Raw genomic sequence first — 13,513 nt, forward strand, 5'->3', positions numbered from 1 at the left:
CAATTTTAATTACATAGTTTTGCCTCTGACCATTTGTTCAGTACCAGTCCAATTAAACCACAAGATCTGTATCTGTTTTGTTTACTGTTTCCAGCACCAGCACATATTAATAGGAGGCATTCAATGGCTCTAATAAAGGGTTACTATCTATATTTTAGAAGGCACTACAAATCAACCTTAAAAAGGTACACTGAATTTTTTCAAAAATAGCAAAAGACAGGACCAGGCAATTCCCAAAAGAAAAATATAAATGACTAACAAAAATATGAAAATATGATTCTCTGGCATTATCAAATAAAAATAAAATGTTTTCCCAATTAGAAAAAAATTAAAAATATGAAGAATGGATATGGGCACTGTTAACGAAAACATTACCATAATCTACCGGAGGACAATTTGGCAAAATGAACATTTTAAATTATCAAACCTTTGATCCAGTTATTACTAAGCATTTCATCCACAGACATAAATGCACAAATATACAAGAATGTCTACTACAGCATTTCTGTAATAATAAAAAATTGAAAACAACCTAAAAATCCATCCACTGGGGCCTTGTTAAGTAAATTAAGTTATACACAAATAATGAATTGCTACATAGCCTTTAAAACAACAAGGTAGGTTGGGTGCAGTGGCTCATGCCTGTAGTCCTAGCTTCTGGGAGGCTGAGGTGGGATGCTCACTTGGGCCCAGCAGTTTGAGGTTGCAGTAAGCTATGATCATGCCACTGCCCTGCACTCTAGCTTGGGCAACAAAGCAAGATCCTGTCTCTAATAAAAAAAAAAAAAAAAAAAAAAAAAGGTCAACCCATACTTATTGGCACAGAAACATACACTATATTCTTAATCAATTTAGCTATAAAACAATATATGCTATATAATCCCATCTTTTAAAATGTGTAACTATTTGTATATGCATAATTAGAAGTTTGGAAGCATAAACAGTAAATTGTTAGAAGTTATTGCCTCTGTGGAAAGAGATTCAGGATGAGAAATACTATTGTTAATATTTCTTGTTAATTTTTTAACAAGAATATATATTAATTCTTCTTTTAACAAGAATTATATTTACATTTTAATTTTTTTTTCAAGTTTATATATTACAAATATATAAAAGCTAAGGAAGCCATTCAAAAATTAATGCTTCCCCTGGGGAAAAAAAAATCTCTAATTTACTGGTTGTACTTGATATATAGAAGCCACTCAGCAAACGGTAACTAAGAACCTCAACCTATTAACCCGAAGCTACCTCCTCTGCAGCTTCATGAAGCTTCACCCTCTATAGACCTTGGAGTATTCAACCAATCTGACTACTCAAACATCTCAAACATGTCCTGAAACAATTTATTTTTTGGGATGGAGTCTCACTCTGTCACCCAGTCTGGAGTGCAGTGGCACAGGCTCGGCTCAATGCAACCTCTGCCTCCCAGGTTCAAGCGATTCTCCTGACTCAGCCTCTGGAGTACCTGAGACTACAGGCACATGCCACCATGACTGGCTAATTTTTATATTTTTCGCAGAACCAGAGTTTCACCCTGTTGGCCAGGCTGGTTTTGAACTCCTGACCTCAGGTGATCCACCAGCCTTGGCCTCCCAAAGTGCTGGGATTACAGGCATGAGCCACTGCACCCAGCTGTTTCCTGAAACTTCTCATTCCTGTGCTTCTGCTTAGGTTTTTCTCTCAGTCTAAAATTCCTTTTTTTTTTTTTTTTTGAGGCAGAGTTTTGCTCTTGTTGCCCAGGCTGGAGTACAATGGCACAATCTCGGCTCACCGCAACCTTCACCTCCCAGGTTCAAGTCATTCTCCTGCCTCAGCCTCCCGAGTAGCTGGGATTACAGGCATGAGCCACCATGCCTGGCTAATTTTTTGTATTTTTAGTAGAGACAGGGTTTCTCCATGTTGGTCAGGCTGGTCTTGGACTCCAAACCTCAGGTGATCCGCCCACCTCGGCCTCCCAAAGTGCTGGGATTATAGGCATAAGCCACCGCGCCCTGCCTAAAATTCCCTTCTTATCCTTGTCTCCTGCCTATTGCAGCCAGCAAACCACCATCATCTCTACCCCCATACATACATACACACACACGCACAAACACACCCCTGACAAAATCCTCTCCGTTCTTAAAGCTGCAACCCAATGCACATTCCTCGTAAAGCCTTTCCCAACTTTCCAGTCAGAATTAAATGCTATGTCCTTGACTCTAGCATATAATGTTGTTTATATTTCACTTTTGGTACTAACCATCATATCTGACATTAAGATCCTTCAGAATAGAAACCAGATCAGTTAGTCACCTCTGTCTTTCTAAATATCTAACCCAGTGTCTCTTATGTAGCAGGGTTGCTAAAATAGAAATGTGGGATGATGAGATTAACACTTTGTAAAAAAAGGAAATGTTCAGAAGAAATCGTGCAGTCAAGCATTGCTCGGCGGTCCCTGTTCTGGTCTGCCGCAGCATCTGTGACAAACAAAAGCCAGGGTCAGCTATCTGCTGCTATTCTTCCCAGCATTCCGCAGCCACCATGACCACTTTGTGGAATACTCAGGGGGACTTCTCCAGAAATCTCTGCTTAATATTACCCCCTAATGGAAAGAACTGTATGTGTTCAGTTTTTTTTAGTGAGGCTATTAGCAAGAATACAATAATAATCGTTCTAGAATCTGACTTGATTATTCTTCCATTTCTCCAAGAATTCTTTCAAATTAAGTATTGCCTAAGAACACAGCTTTGGCATCAAACAGATTTAGCTTCGGTTTCAACTTGGTCTTTGTATTAGTCTGTTCTCACACAGCTATGAAGAAATACCTGAGACAGGGTCATGTATAAAGAAAAGAGGTTTAGTTGACTCACAGCTCCACACTGCTGGGGAGACCTCAAGAAACTTACAATCATGCCAGAGGGCAAAGGTGAAGCAGGCACCTTCTTCACAGGGCGGCAGGACACAGTGAGTGGAAGAGGGGAAATGTGAGACACTTATAAAACCATCAGATCTCATGAGACTCACTCACCATCAGGAGAACAGCATGGGGGAACTGTCCCCATGATCCAATTACCTCCACCTTTGGCTCGTCCTTGACACATGGGGATTATAATTCAAGATGAAATTTTGGGTGGGGACCCAGCCAAACCATATCAGTCTTCTTAGGGAAACTAACCTCTCTAAGCCTCTGTTTCTTGACACATGAAAGAGGGAAAAGAGTACCTATACTTCATAGAGTTTTTGAGAATAAAATAAATGAGAACTAAACACAATCAGATGAACCTGTTATATGGTTAGCAAAATGCCTAGCCCTTAATCAATCATCAATAAACAGGAACTACTATTTTTAGAATTGTATTACTATAAACATCCTTCAAAGTTTGCTGGTACCAATACTGACATGCAAATACTAAAAACCATGCAAAAGCCTAAAAAGTAATTTACCAAACACTGAAGATGACATTCCTATATTCAACTCAACTGACAAATTCATATATTAAAATCTGTAATTTCAAGTTTTTCACTAGCAATAATGAATTAAAAGCTCTTCTCAAATTCTGCTCTCTGGACAAGAATCCCCAGTGAACTGACTCAACAGAAACCAAATCATGTGATACATGATAGGAACATTCAGCATCAACTTCAAAAACTTAAGAGAAATATTAGTGTTCAAATTGCTTTATGATTCTTGTATTCGAACTTATATGTTAATTTTTTAAAGTAGAATATAAAATTGTACCTATATGACCTCAGCTATGAAAAAGTTGCATAAGCACTTTTAAAGTGCTCAGTAAAGTGTTACCACCACTTGGAATTACATAATTAAGTTTTGTTTAGCATCTGCCTCCTACTAGACCCTAGATCCCCGAAGGTGGGGACCACGTTTTTCAGGCATTCAACCCCAAATAACACAGCAAATGCCAACAAATGTTTCTGGTTAAGCAAGTAAAAGACACCTGATTTGGGGAGGTGAGATAACTGTGGGTGTAACTTTTATCTTTCCTTTATTTGGAATTTAATGTTACCCAAATTTTGTCTGTATTACAAAAGATATAGTATTTAAAGCAACTTTCAACATGTAGTAGTAGGGTTTTGAAGTGGTAACAAAAGCACATTAACAAGTCACTTACAGCTAAGTTATCAAATACTAAAACTTTCCAAGTAGCCTTTCTTAAACAGAAAGAAAAATGAAAAAAGAAAGGTAGTCCCATCTCTGAGCACCAGAGATGAACAAAAAAAATGCCTCCATCACAGTGGTGGTTATCAATTGTGGTCCTTGCATGATTGGTGCTCTCCAAGCAGTGCTTTGCGTGCTCCACAGGCTGAGCAAAATTTGGAATATACTTGTGTTTAGATCATTTCTTGCTCAACACAAAAACAAGCAAAAAGGGAACGCTTGTTCACTCTGACATAAATGCCAAAAACAAACAAGTCACATAAGTCCTGAGAAAGAGAAGCATAATTCTCAATTTTTTGTAAATTTGGAGATAATCTTTACTTTAAAAATGCCCTTTACTCCAAATTGAAAACTAGGAGGTCACTATCCAGAAAAGATATGAGGCAAAACAAGAACAACAACAAAACAGAAAACCTCTTTTAATAGTATACCCAATACTTCATTCGTATTACCTTTCTTCACTCCACCCAAGAACCCCTGCCATCGTAACTCATATTGTTCCCATCAAGTCTTCTACTGCCTGTAGGTGGTTCTCAGCAGAAGGGTAGGTCCAGTGAGAAGACACCCAAGTATTATGAAAAAGCTCCCCAGATGACAGCACCAGTCAAAAATCACCTCACTAAATACAGGAAAACAAAAATAAAAACTACAAGAGATCCTCACTTTGCATGGCACCAACATACATGAATTTCAGTTACCATGATTTACTTAAATATCATGAATCTCCCAACAACCCAGGTCAAATTTCAGTTACCACAGCATATTAACTATGAGTAACTGGATAAAGTGTAAACTTTACCACTTGTTCAGTCCACAAAACACAATGCAATGAACAGAAATCACTGCCTATTACTCAGTTTATGCACAGACGGCAAAGCAAATAGTTGTGTTACCTCCTTATCTCCCAGTAACAAATGCACATGACATTTTATAAAAATAGACAGAAAAACTGATGAACAAAGATGAAAATGCAAAAAAAAATGAAAAGTGGTAACACAAAGTTAAATGAAAATCAGACATAAATGGTATTACAGAAGAAACAGCTGGCCATGGAAATATTCACACTGCTGTCATTAATCTAGAAAAGTAACTAGAAAAAATAAGTGAGAGCAAACTTCACACAAATGAGGAAAGTAGTTGTGATGACAAGGATGAAAATCTCCCAGAGTAAGTTATGCCAGCAAGTCTTCACGTTAAAGGAACTCACAACATTGAAAGCACAAAAAATAAAATGTTAGACGTTGATCCAAACTGAGAAAGCAGTATCACAACTTGCTAAGGCATAAAAAGATGCTTCCTCTATAATACATAATGAGAACACAAGCAAATGTTCAAACTACTGCTGATAAGGTTTTGTCCAAAAAATTAATGTTTCTAATGTTTTTAATTACAGTGTACTAAATAAACATCAGCTTTGCCATTTTTCCCCTATATATTTATGACCAAAGCATTTTTAATGTTTTGACAAAAATTCTTAGGGTCAGCCAGGTGTGGTGGCTTATACCTGTGACACCTCTCTCTACAAGAAACCTCTCTCTACAAAAAAAATTTTCTAAAAATTGTAAGAACAATATGCGCTGGGCTCAGTCCCTCATGCCTGTAATCCCAGCACTTTGAAGCTGAGTCGGGAGGATTGCTTGAGGCCAGTACTTCAAGACCAGCCCTGGCAACACAGCAAGACCCTGTCTCTACAAAAAAAGAAAATTTTTAATTAAAAAATTAGCCAGGCATGGTTGGTGCATGCCTCTAGTCCCAGCTACTCAGGAGGCTGAGGTGGGAGGATCACTTGGGTGGAGACACTGCATCACTGCACTCCAGCCTGGGCAACAGAGGAAGACCTTGACTCAAAAAAAAAGAACAGAACACATATGAAATGGTTTGGCTCTGGGTCCCCACCCAAATCTCATCTTGAATTGTAGCTCCCATAATTTCCACATGTTGTGGGAGGGGCCTGGTGGGAGGTAACTGAATCATAGTGGCAGGTCTTTCCCATTCTGTTCTAGTGATAGTGAATAAGTCTCACAAGATCTGATGATCTTATAAAGGGGAGTTCCCCTGCACACGCTCTCATCTGCAGCCATGTAAGACGTGACTTTGCTCCTCCTTTCCCTTCTACCATGATTGTGAGGCCCCTCCGCCAGCCATGTGGAACTGTGAGTCAATTAAACTTCTTCCCTTTATAAATTACCCAGTCTTGTGTATGTCTTTATCAGCAGTGTGAGAACAGACTAATACAGTAAATTGGTACCCAGAGTAGGGTGCTACTATAAAGATACCTGAAAACGTGGGAGCGACTTCAGAATGGGTTAACAAGCAGGGGTTGGAACAGTTTGGAGGGCTCAGAAGACAGGAAGATGTGGGAAAGTTTAGAACTTCCTAAAGAATTGTTGAATGCCTTTGACCAAAATGCTGACAGTGACATGGACAATAAAATCCAGACTGAGGTGGGCTCAGATGGAGATGAGGAACTTGTTGGTAACTGCAGTAAAGGTCACTCTTGCTATGCAAAGAGACTGGCAGCATTTTGCCCCTACCCTAGAGATCTGTGAAACTTTGAACTTGAGAGAGATGATTTACGGTATCCAACAGAAGAAACCTCTAAGTGGCAAAGCATCCTAGAGGTGGCAAAGCGTACAAGTTTGGAAAATTTGCAGCCTGATGATGCAGTAAAAAAGAAAAACCTATTTTCTGGAGAAAAATTCAAACTGGCTGCAGAAATTTGCATAAATAACCAAGAGCCAAATGTTAATTGACAAGACAATCGGGAAAATGTCTTCAGGGCATGTCAGAGACCTTCATGGCAGCCCCTCCCATCACAGGCTCTGGAGGCCCAAGAGGGAAAAAATGGTTTCCTGGGCTGGGTCCAGGGCCCCCCTGCTGTGTGCAGCCTCAGGACTAGGTGCCCTGTGTCCCAGCCACTACAGCCGTAGCTAGAAGGGGCAAAGGTAGAGCTCAGGCTATGGCTTTGAAGGATGCAAGCCCCAAGCCTTGGCAGCTTCCACATGGTGTTGGTCCTGTGGGTGTGCAGAAGACAAGAACTGAGGTTTGGGAACCTCTGCCTAGATTTCAGATGATGTATTGAAACATCGGGATGTCCAGGCCGAGGTGTGCTGCAGGGGTTGGGCTCTCCTAGAGAACCTCTACTGGGGCAGTGTGGAAGGGAAATGTGGCAGCCCCAATAGGGAGTCCCCACCAGGGCACCACCTGGTGGAGCTGGGAGAAGAGGGCCACTGTCCTCCAGACCCCAGAATGGTAGATCCACTGACAGCTTGAACCCTGTGCCTGGAAAAGCCACAGACACTGAATGCCAGCCCATGAAAACAGCCAGGAGGGGAGCTGTATCCTGCAAAGCCACCATGGGAACCCACCTCTTATAGCAGCGTGACCTGGATGTAAGACATGGAGTCAAAGGAGATGATTTCAGAGCTTTAAGATTTGACTACCCTGTTGGATTTCAGACTTGCATGGGGCCTACAGCCCCTTCATTTTGGCCAATCTCTCCCGTTTGCAATGGGTGTATTTACCCAATACCTGTAATCCCATTGTATCTAGGAAGTAATTAACTTGCTTTTGATTTTACAGGCTCATAAGCAGAAGGGACTTGCCTTGTCTCAGATGAGACTTTGGACTGTGGACTTTTGAGTAAATGCTAAAATGAGTTAAGACTTTGGGGACTGTTGAGAAGGCATGATTGGTTTTCAAATGTGAGGATGAGATTTGGGAGAGGCCGGGGTGGAATGATACGGTTTGGCTCTGTGTCCCCACCCAAATCTCATGTTGAATTGTAACTCTCATAATTCCCATGTGTTGTGGGAGGGACCTGGTGGGAGGTAATTGAATCATGGGGGCAGGTCTTTCCCTTGCTGCTCTGGTAATAGTGAGTAAGTCTCACAGGATGTGATGGTTTTATAAAAGGGAGTTCCCCTGCACATGCTCTCTTGTCTGCAGCCACGTAAGACGTGACTTGGCTCTTCCTTTGCCTTCCGCACAACTGTGAGGCCTCCCCAGCCAAATGGAACTGTGAGTCAGTTAAGACTCTTTCCTTTAAAAATTACCCATTCTCAGGTATCTTTGTTAGCAGCATGAGAACAGACTAACACAATGTAATCCTACCACCAAAAATACTTAGTGTTATTATGGAGTATTTCAATCTGGCTTTTTTTTTTTTCCATGAATGGAACAGGTTTTAACATAGCTTTAATTAGGCACAAGCAAATATACATACATGCAATGTTGTTTTTCTCTTAATTTTATCTCATAAGCATTTTCCATGTAATTATAGTACATTCTCTTCACAAGCACTATTTTTTATGGCTGCAGACTAGTCCAAGAAATGGATTTCCCATTGTTTGCCTAATTCTTCCCCTCTCCCATGTTTTAGTAGCTTCTTACTGTCTTCACTGAGCTAAATGTTATTTATATAAATATCTTTAGGTTGCTAATACTTAGTTCCAGTTGCTTTCCTAAAAGTATGCACTGATCAACGTACTCTTCAAGGATTTTGTTTCTGGACAGCCCACTCTGTGCTCCAAATGATAACTAACATCCCAGAGGCTCTCCACTTCTTCAGTCCTCTTCATGAAGCTTTAGGAAGGGAGCATTTCAGTGTCTGCTACTTGCCAGGCTCTGCTCTGCATGTTTAATGTTACCTCATTTAATTCTTCAAATCCAAGTTTCGAGACTTCAGCAATCATCTAGGCTTTTCATTCAAAGTAGTACTGAGTGCTTACATAGTGCCAGGTACTGGTAACACATTAGTAAGCAAAACCAAACTCCCTCAGGAGCGTTCACTGTGTCTCAAAGGCACTCCAAGACATTAAAAAGTAGCCACTCCATTTCTGTACTACTCTGATAATAACACATTTCAATGGCTTCCATTACACTTCAGATGAAATCCAAATTATTTTCCCTAGCCCACAAAGCCCCACCTCAGCTGGCTTTGCCTACCCCTCCCGTACCAACCCCTGCCATGTTATCCTTACCCATTAGGCCTCACCACTTGAAAACTCTAAGCTCTTTCCACTTGAGCCATTCCCTATGACTGAACCTCCCACTGTGATCATCAAAAATTCAAGCCTCTTCCTACCTTTTAGGTCTTAGCTGAAATGTCACCTCTTCATGGCTTTCCTGGGCCACTCCATCTAAGAGGTTCACCAGTATTTCCCTACTCTGTCGCATCTTCAGTTCATTTCTTTCATAGCACTTATTCACTATAACTGTTTTATCTGTTGGTCTTTCTTCCCTACTTTAAATGGGGTTATTTGCCAGTGTATCTATAAAGCCTACCACAATACCCAGTGGGCAGAATACATGGAAGATAAACTGTGTGCTGAATGCATAAATGTTTTTCCTTTACCTGGAATGAAATATAGTTTCCTGAAACTTCCACCTATTGATTCTAATTTTACCCTCTATAAATACATTGGGAAAAAAGTAAACTTTACTGCATGTGTATCATACTTTAATTAAGTATATACTAAATCCATTCTTTTGTTAACTGCAGCACTCACCTGTGTTTTAGCAATTGCGACCTTTGCTGACTTCAGAGAGTATCAAGAAGCAGGTAAGGGCACGACTCCCAGGTGACATCACCTGGGTTGGAATATGATATCCAATACTTACACACACGAAATGGATCGCACTTGTGTGATTTTGAACTAGTCATCTAACCTCTTGGTATCCCAGTTCCCTTATTTGGAAAATTAGGATAAGAGTTCAATTATTGTGAGAATTAAACGGGATAATGTATGTAAAGAGCTTACCCCAGTTCCTGGCAGAGGAATGTTAGCTGACAAACTACTGCTGCTGTGTCACCAGCTAGACAGGAAAGCTCCTTAAAAGCGGTAACATTGGCCGGGCACCGTGGCTCACGCCTGTAATCCCAGCACTTTGGGAGGCCGAGGTGGGTGAGATCACGAGGTCAGGAGATCGAGACCATCCTGGCTAACAAGGTGAAACCCCGTCTCCACTAAAAACCCAAAAAATTAACCGGGCGTAGTGGCGGGCGCCCGCAGTCCCAGCTACTCCGGAGGCTGAGGCAGGAGAATGGCGTGAACCCGGGAGGTGGGGCTTGCGGTGAGCCGAGATGGCGCCACTGCACTCCAGCCTGGCGAAGAGTGACACTCCTTCTCAAAAAAAAAAAAAAAAAAAAAAAAGCGGTAACATTATCTCTTTATATTTCTAAGACCTACCTTATACAAGTTTCAACAAATCTAGATTTAAAGCTATCATCCTATAAGTCTGGCTAAGACATCCCTACTTCCATATATTCCCCAAACACCCTGAACCTAGCCCACCTGTTATTTATCCTAACAGTCATTTTACTATTTTGTCTCTAACACCTGACCTTTTAGGAGCAGGTCTAACTTGTTCACCATGTTATCCTCAACACCTGCAACACCAAAATTCGATAATTGAGTGAATAAATCACTATGGGCCTCCATTTTCCCTATGAAAATCATTTTAAAAATTATTTATTGTCTGTCTCTGCCCATTCCACACAATGAAAACGTAGGCAGCCAAACTCTGGCTTAACTGCTGTGTCTAGTATCCCCTACCAGAGGCTCCAAAATATCTGGTAAAGGACTTTTTTTTTTTTTCTGTTAGTTCATGTTGATTCTCGTAGTTTTCTGCTACGGAATTAAACACTGAGCCTGTTTATTGACTCCGCAGCGTTCTTGATGAGCTATGTGTGCTCATCAATATTTCTCCAAAGCCTAGGCTTAGAGCAGAAATAGCAGATTATGTATTGAATGAACAGAAGGACATGTCATTTTCTAAGACTGAAAAGAGATGCAGGAAAATGAGAAACGTAGTATTGAATAGAAGGGCTGGGAGCGATTTGAGTAAGGTTTTTGTTGTTGTGTTACATACATTTCTTTAATTCCCAAGGTCTCTAGAGTAGTTACACTATTTAATGAAAGAGTAGTTAACAGTGTATAATAGAAGCTCTTTTTTAAGTAAATGAGGGTGCAAAGACAATGAGTCACCTTCTTTCCCCCACCTGTCTCTTATGACCTGGCAGTACAGACATAGCCTTGACACCTGGCCCGCCGGTGACCTGGGAGCCCCGTGCTCCCTCTGACCTGGCTGCCAGTAACCCGAGGACAGTCCAGCGCGCAAAACCCGAAGACAACCAGTGCAGAGAACCCCCACGGGCTCCAATTCCGGACGCCGGCACTCTGAGCAACCCACCCCACCGCCCCGCACTCACCACCAGCGCTGCCATGAACCCCGGCCGGTCCATGGTCGCTCAGACCTCGTCAAGGCTACAATCCAAGCCGGAGCAGAAGCGGATCACGTCCTCGCGCGCTGGGCGCCGCCATCTTTGAGGCGGGCCTGTCGTGCACTTCCGGGACCACGTGACGTAGAACCACAACAACTGCACGTGCAACGCGGGAGACCTGGACCAAAGGGAGGGCCAGAGAGAAGGGGCGGGGCCTCGGGGAGTGTGGTGGAGCTAAGTCTCGGCAAATCTCTTACTAGGTTTCCTGCAGCAGCGTTGTGTGCAGCTAGACGGAGGAACTCTCGCGAGCAAAAGATCCTCAGCCGGGATCCAGGCGAGAGCAGCGGTAGAATGAGACCCGCGTGATTCTGAATTGTAAACCCAGAAGAGGCGTGGCTGTGGCGGAGGGAGGAGTCGTGAGGGGTAGTACTAACCTCGGGAGGCGCGATTCGGAATCCTAATCGGATATTTCGTTTTGGTTTATCTCTTAGTTTTGTCAAAAAATTTTATCTGAGTTTATATTAAATTAACTCATTATCAGAAGATTATTTAATAAACACATAGAAAAAAAGACACAAAAATACATCAAAAGTTTCCTGACCGGAGCTAAAAACTAGCATCCTCCAATTCTCTTTACAGGCAGTTATTGCACTTAAAATTATTTGTTTGTTCAGTTATTTACCTGCTCATGTTGTTCGCTTTTGTACTTATGTGTACACCTCAAAGCACACGTTATTAAGTACTTAATAAAATTTCTTAGAGTGGACCTGTCTTTATTAAACAAACAAATACCTTGTAAACTTATGTGTATATTAAGGGCCGACTACATCTCAGACGTGGTGCTAAGCGATTGACAGACATTTTTTCATTTAATCCTTTCATCAACCCTATGATGTCAGCACCAATACTGTCCTGATTTTACAGAGGCTCCTGATGCTCCAACAAGTATCCAACTCAACGTGGCTACAGAGAACATAGCAGAGCAAGCACTGAAAATATATTTAATGCCCTCATCATCTTTCCTCAAAACTCTTAAAATAACCTGAGCAGGATCCTTGCCTGGCCTTTCTTCAATCCCTATTCTGTAACACTGCTAGAATGATTCTTATAATTATTCTCTTCGAGATAAAATGATCTAGAAATGATTCGCAGAATAGCTTCAGGTGTTAGACGAAATTCAAATTCTGAGCTATCACCTGCTGGGTTTGGGCGTAAGTTTTCCAAGATTAAGTTTTCTCCCCTGTAAAGTGGCAATAATGATAGTAACTTTGTCATGCGGTAGTATTATATTAATAGATTAAATGAGATAATGCACTCAAGTTCTTAGCCTAGTTCCTGGCTCATAGAAAATGCTCTCTAAAGATGATAGTAATGTTATTTCCCTGCTTACAACTCCCCTCTGCTGCCAGTGGAGACAGTCCAGCTCCCTAGCATGGTATACATCTCTCAGCTGGTGTCTCCTGTCAGTCTTCCCACTAGCCAGACTACACACAGACAGACTATACACTTTCAAGCCTCCTAATTTTGCCCATGTTGTTTTCTCTACCCAGAATACCTTTCCCTATGCTGCCTGTAGGCCCTCTCAAAACATGCTAGTTCACTTTGTCAAGGCCAGCAGAAGAATCTTTGTTGCTGCTGTTTGTGACTTTCAAAGTCTCTTGTGTTTTGGTCAGGCCTACTCAGGATAGTCTCAATTTTTATTAACTCAAAGTCAACTGATTAGAGACCTTAATTATACCTGCAAAATACCTTTTGCCATATACTATAACATTATCATGGTGGTAATGTTCTATCATACTCACAGGTCCCACTTACATTCAGTGGGGTGATTATGCAAAACACATTAGGGGCCAGGAATCTTGAGGGCCACCTTAGAATCGTGCCTACTTCACATTCCTGTAAACCCTTACTGGCAGCCTCCTCAAAGGCCATCAAGTTTCTATCAATAAGATTTCACTGACATTTCCCTCACAGTCTTCCCACCTTTCACCTACTGCCTGGTGCCAATGGCACTCCCACAGTTTAGGAATTACAGTAGCACCCACCTCCAAGTACCAAAATCCATATTATTTGTCGATTTCTGCATAACAAATTACCCCCAAAATTTAACAGACTAAAGCAACAATAGGCTT

General features: G+C 41.4%; 1 protein-coding gene across 6 annotated transcripts in view; it reads right to left on the reverse strand.

The window, feature by feature from the left end:
- The window catches only part of SLC25A26 (solute carrier family 25 member 26), a 164,657-nt gene extending 152,903 nt beyond the window's left edge, over window positions 1–11,754 (reverse strand). For 2 of the 6 annotated variants that reach the window (XR_004027606.1, XM_030802096.1), the window contains exon 1: window positions 11,370–11,580. Coding sequence is in view for 3 of the 6 variants with exons in the window: in XM_030802096.1 (XP_030657956.1) it covers window positions 11,370–11,402 (33 nt within the window). In the remaining 3 variants the exon portion in view is untranslated. Of the gene's footprint in view, window positions 1–11,369 lie in introns of all 6 variants that reach the window. The other 4 variants (XM_030802099.1, XM_030802097.1, XM_003279592.4 and 1 more) reach the window with 3 other exon arrangements.
- Between the last annotated feature and the right edge of the window lie 1,759 nt (window positions 11,755–13,513).

The sequence above is a fragment of the Nomascus leucogenys genome, chromosome 21 (genome assembly GCF_006542625.1).
Source record: "Nomascus leucogenys isolate Asia chromosome 21, Asia_NLE_v1, whole genome shotgun sequence".
Classification (NCBI taxonomy): Eukaryota; Metazoa; Chordata; class Mammalia; order Primates; family Hylobatidae; genus Nomascus; species Nomascus leucogenys.